The sequence below is a fragment of the Copidosoma floridanum genome, unplaced genomic scaffold (genome assembly GCF_036245765.1).
Source record: "Copidosoma floridanum isolate Cflo_tuat_1 unplaced genomic scaffold, Cflo_Japanese_pri ptg000014l, whole genome shotgun sequence".
Taxonomy (NCBI): domain Eukaryota; kingdom Metazoa; phylum Arthropoda; class Insecta; order Hymenoptera; family Encyrtidae; genus Copidosoma; species Copidosoma floridanum.
Genome location: NW_028321891.1, coordinates 6,868,339 through 6,892,738, shown reverse-complemented (window position 1 = coordinate 6,892,738; position 24,400 = coordinate 6,868,339). Strand labels below are relative to the sequence as shown.

Genomic DNA, 24,400 nt, shown 5'->3' with positions numbered 1-24,400 from the left:
CGGCGCTCTCTTTTTTTTCTTCTTTTCTTTGCTTGCTCCTCTCGCGTTGAATGTCGACGAGGTGGCGAAAAGAGCATATCGGACATTTGATACGCGTAACGGACCTCCCGTACGGGTGTTTCAAACCTCGAGTGGATCATTTCAACAACCCGCCGCGCGTTCGGCTGCACCGGTGTAGAGCTGTACTTTGCGATTTCGGAGCACGGTGTGTACGCAACGTGCCCCTAGCTGGAAAGTACCGCGAGCCGGCTTCGGGAGGAACCAAAACCAGCGAGTTTGTGTGGGTATTCCACGGTGCCGTATCAACCCCATACGCGGCTGCACGGACCGGACCGGGCCCTGGTCTAGTGTCTCGAGAGGATAGAGATGCGGAAAACAACGATCGGCACGTAATTTTTCGACCCACGTTTCGGTGGCTCGTGCGATCGCCATTTTCTCGAAAAGCACGAGAACAGAGAGAGAGAGAAAGCGAACGAGGGAACACGAGAGAAAGAGAACACCGGCGCCGCTCTCGTGCGCACGCGAATGCACGGAAAGAGAGAGAGAGATATGTGGGTATAATATGGTTTAGGTGTATGTATATGCGCGAGCGTGTGCTCCGGAATGCGAGGATACGATAAGCCAATCTATATAAAAATCGTGTGGAAGAGAGCAGAGGTAATTTTTATCATGTACGGTGGACTGAAACAAAAAAAATAAAAATAATAATAAAATAAAATAAAATAAGGAACTAACAAGGGTTAAAGTGTTGGTAATGAATCGAGTACACAGCATCAAAGTTCCCATCGCGTAGCCACATAGGATGGACCGTTCGCGAGTCGAACGGCATCGAGTTGATGGAGGCGCGCAGAAAATGCACCTATACAATAACAGGGCCGTGCACGCACGACGACATCGACATGTTTCGATTTTGTACACCGACAGACTCGAGTTTTTAATCACTCGAGACTTACAAATTGATCGGTCTCGCGTTGATTGACAGTGCGATTTTTTTCTTTTGGTTTTTCGGTGCAGAGAGGAAAATAACATTAGAAAGAAAAAAAAAAAAAAAAAAAAAAAAAAAAAAAAAAAAAAAAAAAGAATTTTTTCAGCCCGAGCGAGATAACTCGGCTGTACGTTCGACTCGCGAGTCTCGCGACGGACGTGCGTCATACTCCTCTCTCGCGTGCGAGTGTGAATTCGTTGTGTATAGGCACACACACACACACGACGGGTATGTCGGACAGACGACGACGGCGAGGCGAGGAGGAGAGCCGCCTAGGCAAATGTCTGCGACACCAAAAATGTACAAATGCCGTACGGGGGTGGTGTGCGCGGGTGGAGTACACGATGGGTGTACGCGAACACGTAGCTAAGCGATTACATCGAGGAATATGGGGACACAAGCACACACACACACACACACACACGCATGTATATACATTAGCACGTACGTTTATGTTTTTTTTTATATTTTTTTTTATGTGCGTGCTATCCCCCTCGGAAGAATATGCGTGATTGCGTGCGTGGGGGAGCTGGTCTGCTCTCTTTCCGTTTCTCTTCCGTTGGTATAGCAGTACTTGTGGCACTACTATCCTGTTATCTGTACACCTGCACCGAGCGTAGTTATTGTAATCGCACTGCTAGACGACGTCGCCGTCGTTACGAGCCCTCGAACGAACGGCGGCTGCGGCAGCAAAGAGAGAGAGTCAGAGTCGTATAGACGTACACTCATACACTGTGATAAATGTACCGTGTACTCTCGCGCCGTATACGTCTCCTTTTCCGTATACTTAGTTTCTGATCGTGCGGATTTGTTGTAAATATATATATATTTTTTTTCCCCGAGGTCTCTCGTGTGTGTAGCTGCCGTACAAATGTACCAAATCCAACCGATGATCAGGTATACCGCAGAACGAAGAAATTTTTAACGTCACGAATCCAACTTTTTTCTCTTCCTCGTCCCGCACAAGAGTACACGCACACACGCACACTCACGACTGTATATAATATATGTATATGTGTATATAACGCCGGCTCGACTCGACTGACTTAAGCTATCTCTGTCTATCGTTCGTTCGCTCGGTCTTTGGTTTTTCTCACGGCACTGTTGCGCACATCCCTCGGTGGCCACTCCCGCACAGCGACTGAAGCAAGGGAGCCAGCCCGAGAGAGGAGCGCCGCCGACGACGCCGCCGCGCGCTTGCTCCCAAGTGTGCTTTTCATTGCTGCGCTCGTGCCTAGGAGAAGAGAGGAGCGGCCGGGATAATATATTTTAATGCATACGTGTGTGTACATTCTACCATATATACACGAGAGTGTGTGTGTGTGTGTGTGTGTGTGTGTGTGGAGCTCTCCCCGGTGCCGGCTGTGTTGTGGGCACGTGGGGACCGTCGCGAGACTGCAAAGTGACCGTCACCCCACATTCGAGGGTTTATTGTCTACAAATTATCATTTCGGAGTTTCTGTCTTTGCTAAGAATTTTTAAACAAGCCCTGGGGTGTACAGACGCCTTTTTTTTTCTTCATATTTTGCTTCCAGGCAAATAATAACTTAGAATAACCCAAAACATCTTTGGTTGTTCAAGAGGATTTTTACAATGCCAAAATAGAAACAACCATGAAACTGATACGAAAAAACCAAACGATCACCGATCTATCTGTATGAAGCAGTGGATGAAGAAAAAAAAAAAAAAAAGTTAATTGAAGCAGTGTACGTTGTCACTGAGTGGAGAGAGTCATCGATTTTATTATTATTTTATCGTAAATAAGAGAGAAAAAAAAAACGTGAATCATACCGCGGTCATCTAGTAAATACGGCGTTATTATCTTTATGATTCACTACAGATTTTCGCGCTAAACCACACCGAGTGTGTGTGGATGTTTTTTTTTTTTTTTTTTTTACGTAAATGAATAGTTTTGCAAGAACCGAGGAGGTCACAGGAATAAAATTTCAAATCAACGAAAAAAGCCGAAAAAGGTACAAACGAGCGTACTTGATGGTCCCCTCGAGAGCTCCTTACGAGAAGGAGAAATCAAGCGAGGGAGGACTCGCGCGTGTTACACTATACACCTCCTTGAGAAAGTCGACAAACGAAGGGTAAAACGAGACAGAGAAGGGGGTAACTTGCTAACCCAAGAGGGTACCCCCCTCACACCGCCCACGTGACGACCCACTAAAAAAGCTCCCACTGCAGATGCAAGGACGGAAAAAACAAAAGAAATCGACAGGACTTTTTTTTTTGTAATTCAAGCATACGCGGGGCAACCCGGTCCCGATTACCGTCCCTCAACCGAGTCACCGGCGTGTCAATCGAGGTTTCCTATACACAACACGGAGCGCCGCGGCGCCTCTTCCTCCTCTTTTCCTCCTTCACCTCTTCACCCCCAAACTTTATTGATCCACCCTGTGGCTATACGTATGAACGGAGGCAGTGTGTCCAACCCTGTGTATATTATACGCTTACCAGCTCATTCGTTCCTGCGAGCGAATTATAAATTCAAGCGTATTGTTTAAATTTTTAACTCATCAAAACGAACAGGTGACAATTCTAAATTCAAAAAGTATTTTTGATTTCCAGGAGTGTAATCCAAAATTTTCCCAGATGTTTTATTCGAGAGTAAAACAATTTGATGATCGAAGAAATACGACAGAGTATATTATTAGTTATAATGATAATGATAATTAATTAAAGCGGGCTTTGGTCATTCAATTCATTGTTTTAAAATATGTGATTGCAAACAAGTCAAACGTATTTTTTCAACCATCAGATTATAAAACCAATTAAATCTCTATCATACATAATGGGAAGACCTTAAGTTTTTTGGGAATCTCAAAGTTACTTCCCAGGTTACCATCATTAAAAAAAAAAAAAAATTCTGATAATTTCCGGATTGGTAGAAAACCTAAACGAGTTGTTTCAACACAGTTCATCTAAAATTTGCTCTAGTGTAAGCAATCAAAGGAATTATTATAGAGATCTTTTTTTTTCAGCCTCGGTTGTTTTCCCAGTACCCATTCAGGCACGCCTTAACGTGCGTGAAAACTCGGAAAATCGAAATCTCCCAGGCTCAGCTCCCACTTACCCCAGTACCCCGCGATAAAAAAACCCCCATCCACCTTCGAGCGTAAGTCCAACGTACGAGGTGTATTCATCCAAATGGGGGAGAGTCCGACACGGCAGACCGAGTTTGTAGGTAATACCACCCCCCCCCTCTTTCCCTCTCACGAGTCAATCAATTCACATGAGAGACGGATGGTACCCAAACTCGATCTGCCGTGTCGTGTCCTCTTGTCCGCCTACGTTGCCACCATATACCTCGGGAGTATATTATTATACGTGTCGAAGCTATCCACCACTAGAGCTAAGCTCGTATATACTCATGACTCTAGAGCTCGCGCGTGGGTGATAGTATGTAAAAATGCGCGCATCTACTACTGTTCCTCTTTTTTTGTTTCGACAAAGCCTTGATAGGAGATTATGAAGGAATAAAGGAATAGTCGAACTCTACTTTTTTTTCATATAGGGCGGGGCTCGCGGTTTCTGTCCTACTACTATCACTACCGCGACTTTGTATAACGTACACGGTGTACACACCCGGCGCGCGGGCTCTGTACTCGGGTGGTGTACGTGTGTGTATAGGGATTCCATGCGACTGACGAGCCGAGCCCGTTTCAACGTTATACCTTTTTATTTTTTTATTTTTTCATTGTAACGAACGAATAACTGGATCTTTGTGTTGTGTAATTGCGGGTCTCTCCCTCTCTGTTTCGAAAGTTGACAACTGCTCCGCACAATATTCGCCTCCGTTTGTTTTTGTCGTTCGTCGAAGCGTTTTATTTTTCTTTCGATCCCCATCAGTCGGGACAAACACGTCTCGCAGTTTTATTCGCGAAACGCGAGGAGGAAACATCCCCGGCCAAAGATCATTCGTACACTTTTGCCGGCACTTTACCGGCGTATTATACATATATACATACTTTTCATTTCTCTCCATCTTTTGCCGCGGAGGAGCCCAAGGAGGTTGTTTAACTTACGAGTTACTTGATCGCCGAGGCAGCGTTTTTTCAATTTTATTATACTCGCATCGTGCGACGCTAATGCGCAACTTTCGAGCGTCTAATTTCGTTATTTGCACTTTTTATCGCGTACTTTACTGTCTATAACAACTTACTTTGTAGATGCTATTAAAAATGTCTCAGAAAACATAATCGGGTATAGTCATACAAATATATACATATATACATTCGATCATCGATTCATATACATTTCAATTGATTCCAAACAATTAATGATCCAATTTTCAGTGTAAAAGCCACTTTTGTGTGTACGAGCGTTATCTTGTACCTGCGCTGAATACAAAAGTGATAATAATTTGTAACGAATGGATCACTGTTAATTAAAAAAAAAAGAATTTCAAATGAGCGAGTAATAACAATTGATCCATGATATTGAGTTCACGCAATTTTCGTTATCGAAATTATCTTTGAGCCGGCAGATTTTGACGATGAAATGCAATAAACGAGGGCTTAGTCGATTTTACTGCCTCGTATCAATCACTCTCATTTTATTTTGGAAACAATGGAATTTCGTGCACATTGGATTTGGTATTATCAATAAATTATCTCGAAGAAAGAAAGAGCGGTATCAATTACTTAATACTCCCAAAAAAAAAAAAAAAAAAAAAAACAGGATGGATCAAGGGGAATTCTCCTCATGTAAATCTAATCACCACAAATTCGGGAACAGTTGAGGGAAGGGGAACCTCTAAGTGAGCTTATTTTGATGAATTGCGAGCAGCTCAAAGGACGAGCCACGACACGGCTCAATGTACCACCGGAGCCTTACACGAAAAATAATTGGACAAATAAAACTCGTGCCTGATTTACTTGTATTTTTGCTTCAAACTATTACAAAATATCGAAGATGCCATGTGAAACACTTGGAAGTTTGATATCTCAACGCAATGAACAAAATTTTCGGGAAACAAGTACCAGATAATTTCGCGGTGCGTAATTACTTGACGTAAAATGTGTGTTACGCACGTGCTTGTGCATTCAATAGTCGAATAAATTTTTACGCCAAAGTCACAGGGGGAAAAAAAAGAAAAAAAAAACCAAAGGTGTTAATATTATATGTTATACACCTGATGTATGAAAATATTGCGAATTAGCTCGGGGGAAATCGAGGCCCTAATGAGGGCAGTTTTCTGACGAGTACGTATCACGTGCACATAACACACAATATATACCCTCTCATTCTATTTCCAGCTCTTCTTCTTTCCCTTTCTGTGGGGGGGAAATAATGAGCCCGGATTGGAAATTGCAAATCGATAAGCGATCGAAGCACCGCAGAATTTAAGATTCGCAAAGTCGAAGAGACAAGGATAGATAGAGGGAGAAGGCAGGTCATCATCAGCATGAGCATCATTATTACCGCGCTTGTTTTTACACATCGCGCAAAGCACTGCTTCTACTCAATTACGTAATACTAGCTTGGATCCTCGATGGTCTATCCCTTCAAGTGGTGATATTTGTTTATTATAGTGATGCGAGGAGTATGAACTCTTTTTCTTTGTTGACATGTCTATAATACATATAGACATATGGGCTATTTGTTTTGAGTAAATATTAGCTGAAACAGAACTAGATTTCAATCAACAATTTAATTTTGGACGTTATTGTTCGCACTCAATCATTTCAATGTATTTTTTTGAAAGTAATTTACATTGATACTCCTTTGTGACGTGTAAAGTAAAAGATTATCGAAAAAAGCAGACATTTAAAAAAATTAAAAACGTACTACTTTTGGTATAACTTTTTGAGTATAGCAGTTATTCGAGTAAGAATTATTTTTCAAATCAGCAATTTTCATACTATTATAATTCATCTGTTTATTTTAGAGCCAGAGCTTTTATTTCATGAACCATTCGAGGGAGAAAAAAAAACCACAATCAAGTAATATAATTTTCGACACCATTATTCGTAACGACGGGACACTCGTGGGTGCCAATAATTTTTTGAAAACAATAGGTGAAAGTTGCCGAGCAAAGTAATTCATTTTGGCGATAGAGTCGATGAGTGCTTTATTGGGAAAACGCCGGGAAAGAGAAAGAAAGAGCTACCAACGAAGGTTGTACGGATGTACAAACACGTGCAATCTATCTCTGTGTGTGACACTGTACTCCAAACGCGCGTCTATACCTATATGTGCACAAAAACCCTTTTTACTCGAGGCTAAATTTAGACGGCGCGCTCACTAAAATTGAGTGTAAGCCATTGTACAAGAGATTTTGAGAGAGCAGTGTCTAACGTTTCAATTTTCCACCCTAATTTTTTTCGCATGTACCCCCCTCCCGCATTTAATTCAATTTTTAGAGAAAAAAAAAATTTTTTTTTCAGAAGAATTATATTCTCAATTTTGTTTGTCCACGTGATATTTTGTGGTGTATCAAAGGTAAACGCATTAAATTTCGACCATAGTGGCTCCTCAGCTACGTACCTTTTGCGTCGTAACATTTTACGGGGGGCACACGATACTTTTATGTACCGTCCCGAAGGTCAGCTGATTCAATCAAGGTCTTTGATACACTGGACTGGAGATTCTTACGTAAAGAAACTCTTTCATCAGCTCCAATTCATTACACGTTAAAATATTGGTATAAAACTTTTATTAACAAAAAGCACTATGGTACATTATCATAAATTTGCCGTATTAAAGTATATATAGTTACTCAAGTGAGGTACTTACCCCTTAAAAACTTTTTTTTTTCTAGTTCATTTCGACTGTAGGACAAACTTACAATAGGACACCATTGAACAATATGGCAATCGAGCTTCTCTATATTACGTTTTCCACAGTTTGCGAGACACATGCGAATACACGTAAAACGTGTACACAGCCACACAGAATTGCAAACAAACCGTCATTACATTAATCCTCCCCAACTTATTTGCCGAGACGAGAAAAAAGTCTCATCGGTGTACCCACCACGGATAGAAAACACGAGATGGGAAAAAAAGCAATTCCACAAACTTCCTGCGTATATACGCGCGTTTATCGATGGAGACGACGTCCCGGGGAATTAAACCTCGTTGAGCTTTTGCGCAGCGTAGGCAAAGAGAGAAAAAAGAAAAAAAAAAAAAAAAAAAAAAAAAAGTATGATAAAGAGAAAAAAAAGGGGCCGACTTTCAAGTCGGAAGCACATAGCTCCGGGGCTAAAAGTGTCGCCGTTCCCGCCCGCCCTTCCTCTTGTTTTCCAAGCGAGTTATTTACAGCAATGGCGAGAGACACACACAGGACAGAGGTGGACAGCGGCAGGGAGCTTTTATTTGCCTCCTGAGCTTTTCTGGACTCTACAACCAGTTGAGAGGGACTGCGAAGAGAAAAAGGTGATGTGCACACCATATTTTTTTGTTTCAACTAGTCGAGTGTTTAATTGAGTTTGAGCGGAGGGTTGTTGTTGTTGCTGTGTAGTCCGATTGCGTTTTGACGCGGGATTGAGGATTAATCAAACGAACGCAAATGAATTTGATTGTGTACCAAGCGAACTGCTGGCTCAAGATCTCGAGTGCAATAGGAGGATTTATCTTATTTTTTTATTTTTTTTTTTTCCCCTTTCTTTACATTTATTCGCATTTATCCGCTTTGAGCGGGAGAAGTTACCAAGGGCTTATCCTTCTTTGGCTGCTGCTCACTAATTCACGTTTATCTGTAACTTTAGATTGTGCCTGAAAAATTTGTTTCAAGGCAAAACAATGATATAAACTTAGCTAGCTGTGTTTCTTTTTCTTTTTTAATGTTGCTAGCTCTGTGTTGGACGCACTAAAAAAAATTTCCCTATATGTATTATTTTCTAATTTATATTTGTATATATATTTAATTTCATGCAAACGTTCAACAAATAAAATCACTCGTCGAGTTGTGTCTTGTAAGATGGGTAAACAAATGAAATGGCATTACTTCGGGTCATTTTTAGACAAATAAAACTTGTTTTGTACCAATTAATCGACCTACTAAAAAAGACTTGAATCACGCGACCATTGGTCTTTTAAGGCAGGAGAAAATGAAATAATAATAATAAAGGAGGGAGTGGGGGAAGGAGGGATTTTATAGGCACTAGAGCGAAAGAAAATCCCAAGCATCGATCGTAATGAGTGAAAATAAGCCGAGCTAATGAAAAGCCGGTCGCCGCGGCGACGGAATTGAACGGGACGCGAGTCCTTGGCGGAGAGAACTGTCTCGCGCATGGAACGAAGAAACGTCAGAGAAAAAGCTCCGAATGATAAGTAAGGGATGACGCTTGAGCTCCTCTCTCGAGCAGTAGCAGTCTCGAAAAACATACACATACCTGCCAAAATAAATGAAAAAATTAATACGTCGTCTCGATAGTAGTCGAAATTCGAGTTGCGACGACGATGTGCGTACCTATATGGAGAGAAAAAAAAAAAAAAAAAAAAAAGTAAAGAACCACTGATGACTCGATCGGGCAAACAGACCTATACGTATATCTATATACAGCGAGGACACACGTAGGTGTGTATTTATAGACGTACGCATGATAAAAAAGAACGAAAAATACAAAGAAACGAGGCACGCGAAAGAGAGAGAGAGAGAGAGAGCTGTGTATATAGGTATACGCGTAGGCTCTCCGATGAAATATTGATCGTGGGAGGCGCGCGCAACACCTGCAGCCATGCGACCCACCCTTGATTCGTACGCCGCTCTATATACTCCTCCCTCCCTCCTTCCATACACACATCGCACTCGTTTTTCTCTTTCTCCTTCTTCTCGGGTGCCAGTATATAATATACATAAAATCTTCCTCCTCCCTCAATTACACGCAGCATCTGTACCACATCGTGCCCATGGGGAAGGAAAAAAAAGACGGATTCCGCGAGGATATCAAGAATAAAATAAATTTCTTCCAATCATGCAGTAGGTTCTTGCTCCTGCACAATATAATCCCCCTCCCACCCATCTGGATCTGTATCACCACCCCGGACACGGTGCGGAGCTTTGTTTCCGTCTCTCTTGCGGTTAATACTGCTGATGCGCGAGGAGGGGTGGAGGCAGAAAGAAAAAAGAGCGCGTGCACGAGGGAGAGAGAGAGAGAGGCGCGAGACGATCGATGATACCACCACCGGGGCGCACTTTGCGGCGTTTACGGGGTGCGTGTATACATATTACGATACACGGTGTGGGAATGGGAATCTTTGCTCGCGTGGGTTTTCGTACGCCTATATACGTCGTCGCGTCGAGAAAAGAGAGGACGCACAAGGTGACGCGGTACGCCGGCTTTGCGCTTGATTTTCATTTGCTCATCCCCCGATTATCATCGCTCTATATTTGTGCTCCACGAGGATCAACAGTACATGCGCTCTTTTGGTACAGGATTATTTTACCATGGCCTTCTTTTGATCATCCGAGAAAATGAGTTTCAACATCTCCGACACGGGGGTTATTGTGGGCAGAGCACGAAAGATTCGCGAAGCCGTGATTTATCGCAGGGTGTGACGGCGCGTTGACGTATTTTAAAGTTTATTTGAACACGGGCGGCTCTTGGCATGAAGTATCAAGTTTGCCCGAGATAAATAAGTACGTGATTTTCGGGGTCAAAGGGAAAATTGGGGCTGAGGGAGGGAGGGGCTAAATTGAAATAAACACACTTTGCACCATCACGTATAATAATAATAATATCTGAATTACGGAGGGAAGGGAGGGAAAAATCGAGCAAACAAACGGGAGAGGCATACCTACCCATCATGTGGTATAGACAACAGCCGATCATTGCTGTACGGCTGCTGCCTTGACACGTTTCGTTTCGCGTGTCTTTCGCTTTGTTGTTTTATTTTCAATTTCCACTACCCCCCCCCCTATGCCCTCTCGCTCTCTCCGTTGTTTTAACCACCCCATCCTTGATATAACAATTTTTTTTACCTTTCTCGCACGCGCGCGCAAGTTGCGTCGTTGTTTTTCTCATCGATTACTTTTGTTATTGTCGCCCCACCCCCCTCCCCCGGAGAAGGGAGGGAGCTTCTGCCTTGCGCTTGATTAAACAAAGCAGCAGTGATGCGCGAAAGAGAGGCGATTAAAAAAAAAAAAAAAAAAAAAAAAATACGTACAAAAGGCGCATCTCGATTCCCGCGTGTTACGTGGACAGTGGCCATGCACTCCCCGCTTTACTCTTCGTTAGTTCAGTTTTGTTTATATTTACCCGGTCGATCGGTGCTCGAGAGTAGGTACCTTTCGTGGCTTTGGTAATGAAAATTCACATAAAAATGAATTATACATAGAAGCACGTTCGAGGTATGGTATTCGTCACTTTTGCACCCCTTGCGAGCGACGTGAAAAATTATTCCAGAGCACCATTTTCTCTTCGCCTATAGAACGTGTTACCCTCGCCCCGATCGCTCGTTTTCTCTGTCGTCCACGTGCAGATGTATACACACAGTTCCACGTGATGTATCCGAACAAAGGTAAAGGAGGGCCATCCATCACTTTCTTAAAGAGGAGAAGAAAAAGTATACGGAGGGGAAGGAAAGACCAACGTACCCCGGGAAATAACAAAGCTGACTCTCGCGTACATACACGCCACAAGGGCTCCTTAAAACATCGGCCACGATAATTCCAACTTTCAACTTTTGAAGTGATAAAAAAAATTAAAATACGCAAAAAAACTGACGACGGCACGAGATCCAACGGTAGCATCACCTACGCACCCGTACGATATAGCTACTCCCAAATAACGTACAGAGAGCAAGCAGCTGGTACAAGTAATCGGCTTTGAGGGCGAGCCCCGCGTTGTTGGAGGAGCGACTTCTCCCCTCTCGATGAAAATTGTTTAGCCTCACCGGTGTACCAGCTACACTCCCTCCTGCGTATTACATACATACGTAACAGAGAGAGAGAGAGGGTACTTTACCTCACTACAAAAGGGATAAAAAGTCGAGTGGTCCTTTAGGTATATACACACGCGCGCACAAGCGCGTATACAAGTATAATATATGCATATATATACGTACACATGTATAGCGCTATCGGTTTTCCAACAAGTGCGAAAATTACACAGAGCCACGAGAGAGAGAGGCAGTGTGTGTGTCGGGCTTCCCACCCCCTCGCGCTTCTCCGCGGATTTGTGCTACAGGTGGCTTGTATTAATTCGCGCGCTCTCTCCCACTCCCTTGCACCCCCCCCCCCGATCACGTGGGCGCGGCAGATGAGATTTCGCGCGTGTGCGTCGTACCGGAAGCCGCTGCTGATGATATGACCTTGCAGTGTTGATCCACCATGGGTGTGCACATATAACCTTATGTTCTTAAAATTATAGTTTTGTTGCAATGCCAGGTTGATACTCAGAATTATCGATAAATCTGCGTGTGATTATATAAATTAATGGGGCATTATTCCAGCACGATTTTCCATGTATTATTCGTAATGGGCAGTATGTGTATTTATGATACATCAACATAAAATGTGTACAACCGACAAATGGAAAACCCATGTTGCCGGGATAATACCTTATTCATATGACACGTGTGTGTGTGTGTGGGGGGGGGGCAAATAGACATTAACCTTATTGTTTTTCTACCCTTGTATATAATGCGCTATCCTTTTAGATGTGGTTGTCATTTTTATCAAACATTCGTACAAAACCAATCTCCGATAATGAGTGAACCAGCAAATGATTTCAAAATACACGAGCGATCCTATTGTACAAGCTTGTGTGAAAATAATCCGACCTCAAGTAAGTATAGCCATTGTACGGAAGCGTGGCGGGCCAAAAGCTGGTGCCTGGCCAATCAAATTGACCAGCGCGTGTATAGGTATAACGTGCGAGGAGCACTCGGTGATAAGTATGAGAACAAAAAAAAGGAGGCGGGGGGGGGAGGGGGCGGCAGTGCGCCAGATTCGAGAAAGCCGAGATGGACATCAACTGCGTCGAAAATCCCACCTGCGCCCAATGTGCTCGAAGGATCAACGACCGGCTCGGTCCCGCGGCAGTGCCCGTTTGCGAGGACAACCGCAGTGTTACGCTGCTCAAAAACACACCCACGTGCACGTATGTGTATAAGCCAAAGAGCTCCTGGTCAAGGTCACTGTAGGTCTCTCGCGTTGTATACCCGGTAGGAGCTTGCGGTTTGCTCCGAGAGACAGAGAAAGGGATATGACAAGCTCGACTCGTTGTATTTTCCGTACCGATCGACAACACGTTCTCCAGAGGGACTTTCGAGATTGACTAATCTCCAGCTGCACGGATAATATATTTTATCAGTACGTCTCGTTGCTCTCTGATTTCGAGTTGTTGCGCTTGTAAATTATAGATATAGGCGTAAAATATGTAAGCCTGAGACTCTATAGCTAGTTACCTGTACAGCACAACGGAGGATTTTTGGTCTTGTAATAGGTGTACAATTTGAGATTTTGGTTTTTTAATTTCTTTTAATATAACACGACAAATATGCACTTTTTATATAATTTTCGGACCATAGCAAACAGTTTCAATATTTACGTCTAATTGAGCATAAATTATTTCTACTCTATTACTATATACTGAATCTTTCCAAATTGAGCAAAATATTGTTTTAAAAAGGTTACTATTTTAGTTGACATTCCAAGACAAGTATCAAGTACTTAACTTAACTTTTGTATTAAAAAGGTTCCTGTAAATACTTTCATCTCAGTGGTGATGAAATAGTTTGCTCCGCTTATAAAAATAATTGTCTCACAATTGTGTAAAAACGTAGTCTTTTTCAAAAATCCAGTCACCTAAGTTATTAAAAAAAAAAAAAAAAAAAAATACCAATTGATGTTTAAAAAAAGCAAAAAAGGGTAAAACCTTCTCCAATAATAAGGGCTTAATAATCCTCATTCAACAGACCACTGGGAAGATTGGCCATTTACGATGTTGGTATTAGAATCGAGGAACAAGCAAAACGAGTTGCTGAAAATTTCGAATAATGAGGTATACTATGGCGTATTTACTTCAAGATTAGCTCTTATAATAGCATAGGGACCTTTTTTTAAATAATTTAAAATATACCTAGTTGCACTAATTTAAAGTAAACGTTCACTTATCAAATAGGTGCAAATAATACAACTGCAAATCAGTTAGTAGTCACTGACAGACAATTTTCTGAATATTCTATTGGCGAACTTGTACATTTTTACAATTTTTTTAGTGAGAACTCCGTTGTACTAACGACAAAATAAGTAGAATTCCAGTTTGCTTGGATTGAAAGAGTAATTGGAAAAAAATGATGGATACATTCGGGCACTTGAATAGAAGAAAAAAAAAAAAAAAAAGATACACACCCAAAATGATTGAGCTCTCCTTGAGCACGCCTTTATTGAAATCTCGAGATATTGGAAAAAGTTTTTCACAAGAGCAAACACAACAGTGTACATTTAATATTTGAAATATCTTTTCTTATTAATTTTTTGCTCGCAATTTTTTTTTCACGGACTACACTTAACCTTTTTTTTCTTACAATGAAAAAAAAAGGGGTATGACAAACGAAAAAACACCCCAACGTCTTATTTGTAAAGCAATATTTGCGTCAGCAGTTGATGAAAAAAGAGGGTTTATTTCGTATATTTCTCCCATAAGTATTTCAATCAGAAGAAGAAAGAAAGACTTGTGCTAACAAAAAAATTGCCACCAATACAAGAGATGGCACTAGAGAGGGGGGGCTTTTAGCGCTGCTCCCCATTTCGTCTGGGTAAACGTTGTTACAAAAATGTAGGTTAACGGCAGGGGATGCTGGCTGGAGGAGAAAAAAAAGTCGCAGTCTCGAGGATTAATTCCAATGGCTCGGTGTAACTCGGAAACTTCGAATCAACGCCACTGAGACACGGAGCTTCGGAGTAAACACTACAACTACAACTTTTTCCCTGCCGAGAAAGTTAAATTCGTTTTCTTTCTTATCCCCTTTTTTTGTTTTGTTTTCAAACACAACGCAGTGGCGGTAAAATTGTTTTTTTTTTTTCTCAAGTGTTAACATTTCACGAGATTTTCTTTGCAGCGGACGAGTGGTGGATGGTACGCCTGCACACGAGTGAAATGTGGAAATTGGCCGCGGGTAGGTACATACGTGCGAGCGAAAGAATGCGCCAACCTCAATGATATTCGATAACACTCGAGCAATGCCAAGCATCTGCAATAAAATCCGTAGGTACGTACGGCATTGCACACAGAGAAACCCGACCAACAGATTCCGAGCGCCCATTACACATGCCGATACAGGTGAAAGCTGTACCAGCTGGACCGTCTATGTAATGTTTATGTGTCCAGGCTAAATGTTGCGTTTTTTTTTTTTTTTTTTTTTTTTCGTGGGTAGAGGGCGAGGAGTCTAATGGACACACTTTCGCTGGCATTGATAAATTCTCGAGTGCAACTTATTTGGCACATATTTGTACTTGCGATCAATCAATTATTAATGCATGTAGGTTTTTAAAATAAACATAACGCGATGAATACATTTACATTTTTTTTTTTGTGTAAACAAACTTAACGGTACGTTACAGATAATAAAGGGGAAATCCATGACGCAAACGATTTACAACTTTGTCATGTTCATTTGTATTAAAAAAGAATGAGAGAGAGAGAAATCGTTGTTAATTTATGGCTTTATTTCACAGTAACAGCAGCTTACGGAATCGTCATCTCTTCCTTGCTCATTGAGTGGGTGAAAGACAGTCAGACAGAAAAGAGAGAGGGATTACTTTTAAATGTACATATTTTTACTCGGAATACGTGTCGCAAACAATAGTTCAAAATACTTAATTATATTTTAAAAGTTTCAAATTAAAATCTTTATTTATATTTGAAATCAAGTGTTTATGAATAAAAAAAAAAAAAAATAATAAAAAAGCGTACCGTCCCATACATTCGCTCGACTACATGTGTATGCGAAGTTACTACTTATCGATGCCCAAGTCTGGTACGAGTACCCCGCACTTTTAATGCGTCACCAGTCTTTGAATAGCTATACCTGATGCCAAGCGGGTCCGCAAGAGCGCAGAGATTGTTCGCTGCTCTTTTACCACGTACACTAACATACCTACTCCCACCCACATAGTGTAGTGGCAGAGAGTAGGCTCAAGTACCAACACCAGAATGGCACTTATGCTCAGGTAGTATTATACCACTCCAAAAAAACGCCTTGTACATGTGAGGGATAACAAAAAAAAAAAAAAAAAAAAAAAAAAAAAAAAAAAAAAAAAAGATGGAGAAACGACGTCGAAAGGTAAACGAACTCTACACGAGACGCTCGATTTTAATGTATACCTTTGGGCTATTCCTCTGATAACTTTTTCCACCTTTTTTTGGCCATAAGTAGCCCCCCGCGTCGATTCCAAAGCCGATGCTGCCATTGCAATTTTATGGGGCCAGCGCTTTCGGGTCCCCAGACGGGCGGTATCTCGGCTCCTCTTCCTTTATAAGCTCTTTGACGATGACACACTGGAGGAGGAGGAGGAGAGATTACGCATATACCCTGCACAGTAGTGGAAGGGAGAGGGAGGACGAAATCCTCGCGTTACAAGATTGTGGGAGTAAGTAAACGAGAGAGGGCTTTTCGTGCGTGATAGTATACACACAACGTCTTTATTGATCCACCACGTGGTGGTGTATGCTCGTACCACCCCCGTCAAACACTTTTTTTCTCTTTTCTCGGCGAGAGATAAGTACAACTTTCTCTCTCTCTCTCTCTCTCTCTCTCTCTACGAGTATTATACAACGAACTCTACTTTTGACGTGTTTGTAAGGCCATCGGGGATATTATATACATGACCGGCTGCCTTCCCCCTCCGGCGAAGGGGTGCATGTACACATTTTGGGGCTCGATGTCGTTTCTTCTCCCCCATTTCTGCATTAATCGATACAACTGCGTTACTTGCATTTGCTTTCAAGGCGCCTGTATACGTATCTTTTCTTTAATCAATCTCTCTCTCTCTCTCTTACGTTTGCTCCATTTTTACACAACGGTTGGACAAATTGTTAACCCAAAAGATTTGCCGTACACGAAATCTTGAACGTGTACACGCAAATTACAACGGTTTAATTAAACGCCGAGTCGCTCGTTCAAACTCTCCCGTATTTGATACGCGTGGAGTTTAAACTAGGTGTCCTTAACCTTATTCCTCTCTCTCTACCTACATGTAGAATAACACGCCAAACTTGTGCACGACGAACAATCAAAGCGGAGCTAACAGCTCGTGTACGTGCCCATCTGAGCTAAAAGTGCTTGTAAAATTGATGTATTGTTTAAAAACCAGTGCTTACTCGAGATAATAGTCATCGCGAGATAACGAGTTGAGTTTGGGAGTATTACTATTTGTTTGGGGAGCGAATTTCGCGGACGCACGAGTAATGATCCAATGTACGCATAAGCGTATATACGTGGTTATTAATCGATCGAGCGCTTGCGGCGTCAGCAGCTTTGAAGCGTATAATATTATATAATTGTAATTGACTGCGGAGTTTGGCCGCAAACGAACAACGTGGTGCACCTCGATGATCGCATGATACATGCCCGGAAGTGACGGAGAATATTAAACCGGGATGACTTCGAAAAAAAAAAAAAAAAAAAAAAAAAAAAACCTTGGACTGAAATGTGAGACAAAATAGTCGTTTTCCTATTTGAACGCATATTACACAGGGTTTACTCTAAAAAGTTGTTCAAACAGCGATAACGAACATCCGTCTCGATCGATTTTTAACTACACGCGCGATAGGTAAATAGGATGCTTATCGGGTAATGTACGGAATAGCGATTAACGCTTGGCTTATTACATAATATATCCGCTCAAGAGAACGTAACTATGTGCTTTCTTAATAAATACATAAAAATCATGTAAACAATTGTCGTTGGATAACTTTGATGGTTAAGTGTCTGACATTGATGAAAGTCTTTTGTACAAAGCAAGGGGGGTGAGCGAATTAAACTTCTGGGCATGTTTTCTCGTGAAAACAATAAACACCGATCTTTATGGCAAAATCGCTCTACCTCTCACTCATCTCTTTGTCGTTCGATTATAAGTAAATCGTGTGCGAGAAATCAATTGTCCGCAAGGACCACTCATTAGGTACGTTCCCATCCAATGGGAATCTTGTATATTCGGTCCATTTTGTTTGGTAGACAAGGAAAAAATGAAAGAAATAATTTACATCAAGTTTCAGGAGTGGGAGGGCACAGATTATACACGAGTCCTTATGACGTCATAACCCCCCCCCCTCTCTCTACTCGGATGAACTTTAATGTGCTCTAACTCTGGCAGTTTTGTTTACGTGAAAAACTACGTGTTCAAGTAGTAAGTATTCTTTGGTAATCTGTTCAAATGGTACAATTTTTCACGCAAGATCGCAATTGCAGGGGAACAATGCATCGGAGGAGCTACTTTGCACAGCAGTGCGACGGAGAGCGGTGTAAGTAGGTATACCTACGGTCGGCGAGGAGCTGCTGCCGCCGTCGCTGCCACCTATATAAGTAACATGGCCGACCCGAGAAAAAGATAGCGTCCCGTCTCTCTCTCGCGCACGTACGACAATCGGCTTACGGCCACCGCCCCTCGCTCTCTCTCGTACACGCGACTCGCGAAATCTTCGCGCTCATGCGTAGGTGACGCGCGTGTGTGTATAAAGCTATTTTTCTCGCGATTTTCCGTAGCCCTCCCACGCGGCGCTGCGTCATTCCCCAAAAACCCTCTCCTCGGCTACGTCGGCCAAGTATTCCCGCACCCATCGGCTCATCACGCATATTTTAGGCACATTATATCGCGCGCGTGTGTGTGTATGCACTCTCTTGCTCTGTTTGCCCTGTCTCACTCGCACCCGTGCATGCCCCGGCTATAGCGGCACTTTACGCACCAAGCACTTTCAATAATCAGATACGAGCACGTAATGTATGCACGATTTTCACCCACATGCAGTAAACTCACAATACTTAAATCACATACGCGCTCGTGAGTGAGTGCAGCAGCATCAAAATGGGAATGTATCGGGCACTCTCGCGTGTATAATATGGGGAACAAAAAAAAAAAAAAAAAAAAAAAAAACGAGATTATATGTTGGCGGAAGTGAGTTTCTAACCTCAAGATTGAACGAGCGGCTATTCGAGTCTGTTTCTCTCCGCTGGGGCACTTTCTTTGCGTATCTTCGTGCTATTACAATCACCGCCTCTCCTTAGTTTTCTGCTTGTTGAGCTGCCAATTGTGACGAACAGACAGTACGTGTGATACGGGATTAAAACACCGAATTTAATTCTAAAATGCCGTCCAATTGTACGACAAGAGAGTACACGCGAGAGCGAAAAGAGCCGACCGACGGCACTGCGCGACGAGTACTACACTACCACGATACTGTAGCACTGTAGGTGAAAAACGCAGTATACCGCGCCGCTGCTCACCATGCGCTGTGATTTTGGTAATAAAATCCTTCTGTCCTCCCTCGGTCTCGTGCGTTTTCTTTACCATCGTTATCATTTATATGTACAAAAAGTATATCAACTTTTATTATTACTGTGATTTTCAAGTACCTACTTGGTAAATTATGTACAGCTAACACGCGAGAATGATGATGCCAAACGCCAATACGCAATACATATGAAAATACGACACAAACTTCACTAACCTTAAAAACGAAGAGACGATTAATCACACGCACAGGCAGAGATGAGAGAAATGTACAGTAGCTTGGACAACTAGTCACTGTCAGCGGCAACTTTATTTTCACTGGATAATAATATACTTGTATTCACTTATATCATATTATCATTCATCAGCGTCGACAATAATGACGACGATGTACACTGCTCTGGTGACCGAGTCAAGCTCTGATGGCTGGAGGGGCCAGGGGACACGGGGGACACCAAAAGCTGTAGCAGACGATACGACAATTATATTGCGAATTGCGAATGGGTATAAATTAATAGTGCAACAATTTAATTTTTCTTTCAAACCTTGAACTTTGTTGTATTTATAGTACTTTCGTGATCAAGTGTGGCAGCAAGTCGAGCAATAAGTATTATACATACATACGCGTCTGTTTGTCGATCGTCGATAAAGAGGCACGAGTTCCGGATGATTTGAGTCATCCAATGAGAGTATTTTGGTAAGAAATGAGACCTGAGAAGCATTTGACATCTTATACTTTGCTTGTTTTATACAAATGAGCAGAGATATTCGACATCTATGTGGTACGGTGTTACCTGTTTTATTGATTTCATGTAACTAAACAAGTGTTACGAATCGATCGATCTTAAAACTTGTGAAACTGAAATGATTTTTGACAAGTTCGCGGCACACGTGCATGTGTGGGGGCCCCCTCTGCTACCCAAAGCGCCATCTGTAAAAAGATACCCGTAGCTAGCATATAATGGCGCGAGATTCAAAATTGAATTTGAGATTGCGAGTCAGTGAAAATTGGAATGTAACTATATTTATTGTACATAATTTACAATTTTTGAAAATAATTTGATGTTTATACGAAGTGTACAAATATTATTTATATAATGTAACAGTACACGCGTGTACTTACAAACGTTTGTTTGTTACTTTCAATTTTACATTATCGCTAATGTTATAAGAATACTTGAACGATCCAACAGTGGACTCGATATTTATATACACATAAATGCACGCACAATTAACCACAACTGTATAAACGTAATATAACATAATATTAATGGACTTTGATTAAAAAAAAAAAAACAAATTTATATGGCCAATAAGGTATTTACAAAATACACGCATTCACGGATTCTTTCTGGTCTCGAATGCAATTTTCCAGACGTCGAAGATAAAATCCTTTGGAAAATCGTAAGAGTCCGGTAGCGCCGAGTCCATCGCTTTGGCGAGATCCATACTGTTGATTTTCTTCTGCGCAATCTCCCACAACCTCCTCGCTGCAATCAATAAAATCGCTTTGAAAATTCTCACGCTACATTTTACCACAGTGCACAAATAAATTGAACGCCCCTTACCGAGCACGTAATCGCTGATTCCCATGTACACATCCAGGGCGTTGTTGATCTTCTCGATCTGCTCCCTCGCCTTGTCAGTCTCGTTCTACACGATGAAAAGCAAAAAGCCATCGGTATAGTGATACGCCGATCAGTAAGTATAACATGAAAGCGCACTCACCAGCTGCTCGATCCTGGCAAAGCCGTCAGCCTTGAACCTCAGCGTCTCCCAGCCGGTCGGGTATCCAGCGAACTTGGCCCTGCTCCTGGGGCCAGCAGCCCTCAGCCCAATGGGCCCAAAGCCGGTGGTCCGACTCGCCGGCTCGACAAGCCGCAGCAGCATGCTCGAGCCGCACTCGATCTCCTTGAGCATGCGCGCGACCTCAAAGTGCCGCTTGCCCACCAGACTGGCCCCGTTGAGCTTCTCCAGGTGGTCCCCGATTTGGACGACGCCCAGCTTGTCCATTATCGAGTTGTCGCGGATCCGCTTGATAAAGACGAAACCGGCGCCGTTGTCCGTCAACGTCAGCCCCAGCGCCGGCTCGGTTTTTATCAGCTCGACCTCTTTCGCACGACCTGCACGAGATTCGTTTCAACCATGGGTGGATACTTTGTTATGTATGTACATATTGTATACGTCGCTTTTCGCATGCATCGACAAATAACAGCGCAAAACCGAAATGCACGGATGAACCAAAGTTTTGTTCTGGTGACGATGAGTGATGCACCAAGAACACATTATGTTATCCATCAAGATACTAGCTCGCGCGTGCCCGTTAATTAGTTTTACAGTTTCGGTTGAAAATAAACCGACCAAGTAACAAATACAATTGACAGAGTATATAGCTTGCGAATACATGGTTGTCACGTGCAGGAAGCAAAGAGAAAGTAAGTAAGAGCATCGGGTACAAAAAAAGAAAAACGAACCTTTCTTGTGGGCAAATATAAAGTCGTCGAGTCCGATCTGGCCTCCTATCAACTGGCCCATGTCGATTTTGTGGGTGTTGAGCGTGCAGAAGATGATCTGCAATTTCAGGAATCAGCAGTTATTTTAATTGGTATGATTAAGAAAGAGAGAGAAAAAGAGTCGCACAACTTCAATTGGCCACGATAAGTATACGCTTCGTCGTGGTGATGAAAATAGCAGCTCCGTTAGTGATGCGCTCGATTGAACGGCTCGCGGTTCATAATGTATGCGCATTACTCATCGCTTGTTAAAAGATGTATACACTTATCTCTCTTTCTCTCTCAGCATCGCGCTTGTCTTGCATTTCATTTTCTCTTGTAAACGCGTCTCACGCGAGATCGAGGGAATAACAATCGGTAGAAATTCGCGTTCGTCGACACATAAACAAAACCCGTAAGGATTAGAGCGGCTCGCACCTGTCGGTTACCGGTTTTCTTCTTTCTGTGTCCGGCGGTTATTATCAAAGTATGTGCAGCATTTTGGGTAAAAGGGCCTGGTTTGATCTCTCTCGGTGAGAAAAAAAAAAAAATCGGATTGTTTTAAACCGTACGGCTTCGCGATTTTCCAAGCGCACATCGGTATAAATATACAAACATGCTCGCGGGCCGGGGGAAAACCTCGCGGCGACGCGTATATAGCGTCTTTTGAAAGTGAACCGCGGAGGTTGTTGTTCGGTTGGACGAAGCATCGAGAGAGGAAAACTTGGGCTTCATTCTTCGGAGTGAAATTTTTTCCCCGACACACACTTGGTGATTGTCTTGTCTTTTACATGGACATACATACACGCACGAAACGCGTGCCCGATTTTGTTGCTCTTTTTTTCCCCCCTCGAATGAGAAAACTGGCGTATACGGATATTATATGGATAATGCTAAGTGGAAATGGCCTGGATTACTTTTATTTTCGCACGCACAGTGATTTGGGACTAATGGAGCGTGGATACAAGAGGATCATCGATTGCCGATTCATCGCTCGTTAGATTGTTCGCTGATTCTCAGAATAAAAACTCGATTGACGCGAATCGGTAGAACCGCAGTAGATAGTATATGGATCGGTAAATCAACGTTAAAAACTTTTAACGAAATATCTGCGATTAAAGTACTGGTTTGATTGTGCCCGTCAGTTTGGCTATAAAATGTTTTTGCCTCCCCCTCATCTTTGACATTCTGACAGTGATTGGCAATTCGATCTAACCCAATCCAATAAAGGAACCACGAAGAAATGCGCATCGGTAACGGTTTTTTCTGTTAAAAGTACAGCCGAACCAATTACCGCGGATTAAAATTTGATTGACTCTGAGTTTTTTTAAAGAGAGTAACCGATCGACAATTAAAAAACACGATTGGCATACGGTAAAAGTCTCTTGAAATTATTTGCCTTTTCCTTCAGTGCTTTATACATTCAAAGAAGGTAAGTATACTTCAGTGCACGCATTAACTCGTCGTAGTACCAACGACATACCGATACCCTCTGAGAGCAAAATATACCTGTGATCATATATTATATCGTCAAACACATAAAAATTAATCAATAATATTAACTAGTTAAGTAAATGAAAGAAAAAAAAAATACATGACGGTATATCGAAAGTATGTAATTATGTAGATATGCACATACATCATCGGGAAGGATGGCAAAGCACTCGGCGATCTTTGAGTACAGCTCGCGCGCATTGCTGAAGCCGGATATCAGGCCGGTCGGGCTACCGTGCGCCAATTGGCAATAAAACACCAGCTGAGGCTGTCGCTCCTCCTGACGCAGTTGCACTCCCCGGTAGCCGTTGCAGTTATGGCTCCCGGTGGGCGTCAACGGGCAAGAAGACCCGTTGTTCGATCGTTGCTGCTGCTTCTGTTGTTTCTCGGACGACGAGGATGGTATTCGGAGGGCTTTGAAAAACGGCATTTTCTTGCTGATGCCGAGCATGTGGATCCCATCGGTCGCTCACGCAAGCTCTACCCCTATGTAACCTACGGATGCGGGGAACAAAAATATATAATAATAGTTATTGCCCACTTTTTTTTTTTTTTTTTTTTTTTTCTTTCCCAAGCTCGCGCTTCACACGGCGATTTTTCTTTTTCTCTTTTCGCTTTGCTGCGCATATACAGAGGCGCGGCGCGTGTTATATAATACATGGAGCATGGGAGGAGCCGTTTTGTTTAGACCCGTTGGGTGTATTTTGTTTCAATCAATCATACCGATGTTTGCTCGCGATACTCGTGAGTTTCATCTAAAAAAATTAAAAAAAAAGGAAAAAAAGGTCATTCATTTTGGCGAACCATCACTGGCTATGGTGTTAAAAATATGTACCATTGACAGGTGACGTCGAGCATTTTATATGTTTGTACCACAAAGACGCGTACCTATACGTTCGGAAGGAGAGAGAAATTGACTGGGCCGCGGTTGTTTAGCGCAAACAAGACAACTCTCTCGAGTGATACGTACGGCCGAGCCGAAGCTGCAATGGTGAAATCAATTTCACAGTCATTGAAGGCA

The 24,400-nt window shown here is 42.4% G+C and overlaps 2 protein-coding genes across 2 annotated transcripts in view; both read right to left on the bottom strand.

Moving 5' to 3' along the window:
* The window catches only part of 14-3-3zeta (tyrosine 3-monooxygenase/tryptophan 5-monooxygenase activation protein zeta), a 31,664-nt gene extending 11,606 nt beyond the window's left edge, over nucleotides 1-20,058 (bottom strand). The window contains exons 1-2 of the mRNA XM_014352577.2: nucleotides 19,939-20,058; nucleotides 19,611-19,854 (exon numbers count right to left, since the gene is read on the bottom strand). The gene's annotated coding sequence lies outside the window, so the exon portion shown is untranslated. The remainder of the gene's footprint in view (nucleotides 1-19,610; nucleotides 19,855-19,938) is intronic.
* A 405-nt stretch (nucleotides 20,059-20,463) lies between these two features.
* kermit (PDZ domain-containing protein GIPC-like protein kermit) lies at nucleotides 20,464-23,830 on the bottom strand. The gene is made up of 5 exons (XM_089591897.1): nucleotides 23,525-23,830; nucleotides 21,868-21,964; nucleotides 21,122-21,516; nucleotides 20,962-21,046; nucleotides 20,464-20,883 (listed from the first exon to the last, which is right to left on the bottom strand). The coding sequence occupies exons 1-5, from the start codon at nucleotides 23,828-23,830 to the stop codon at nucleotides 20,732-20,734; spliced, it is 1,035 nt and encodes a 344-aa protein (XP_089448023.1). The 3' UTR covers nucleotides 20,464-20,731.
* Between the last annotated feature and the right edge of the window lie 570 nt (nucleotides 23,831-24,400).

Bases quoted from the DNA above. Each gene is read 5' to 3' on its own strand.
- kermit (XM_089591897.1), bottom strand. From the start codon at position 23,830: ATGCTCGGCATCAGCAAGAAAATGCCGTTTTTCAAAGCCCTCCGAATA. The intron at 21,047-21,121 runs GTGAGTGCGCTT...TTCATCGTGTAG, and splicing joins TTGCCAGGATCGAGCAGCTG to AACGAGACTGACAAGGCGAG. The intron at 20,884-20,961 runs GTAAGGGGCGTT...TATTGATTGCAG, and splicing joins AATCAGCGATTACGTGCTCG to CGAGGAGGTTGTGGGAGATT.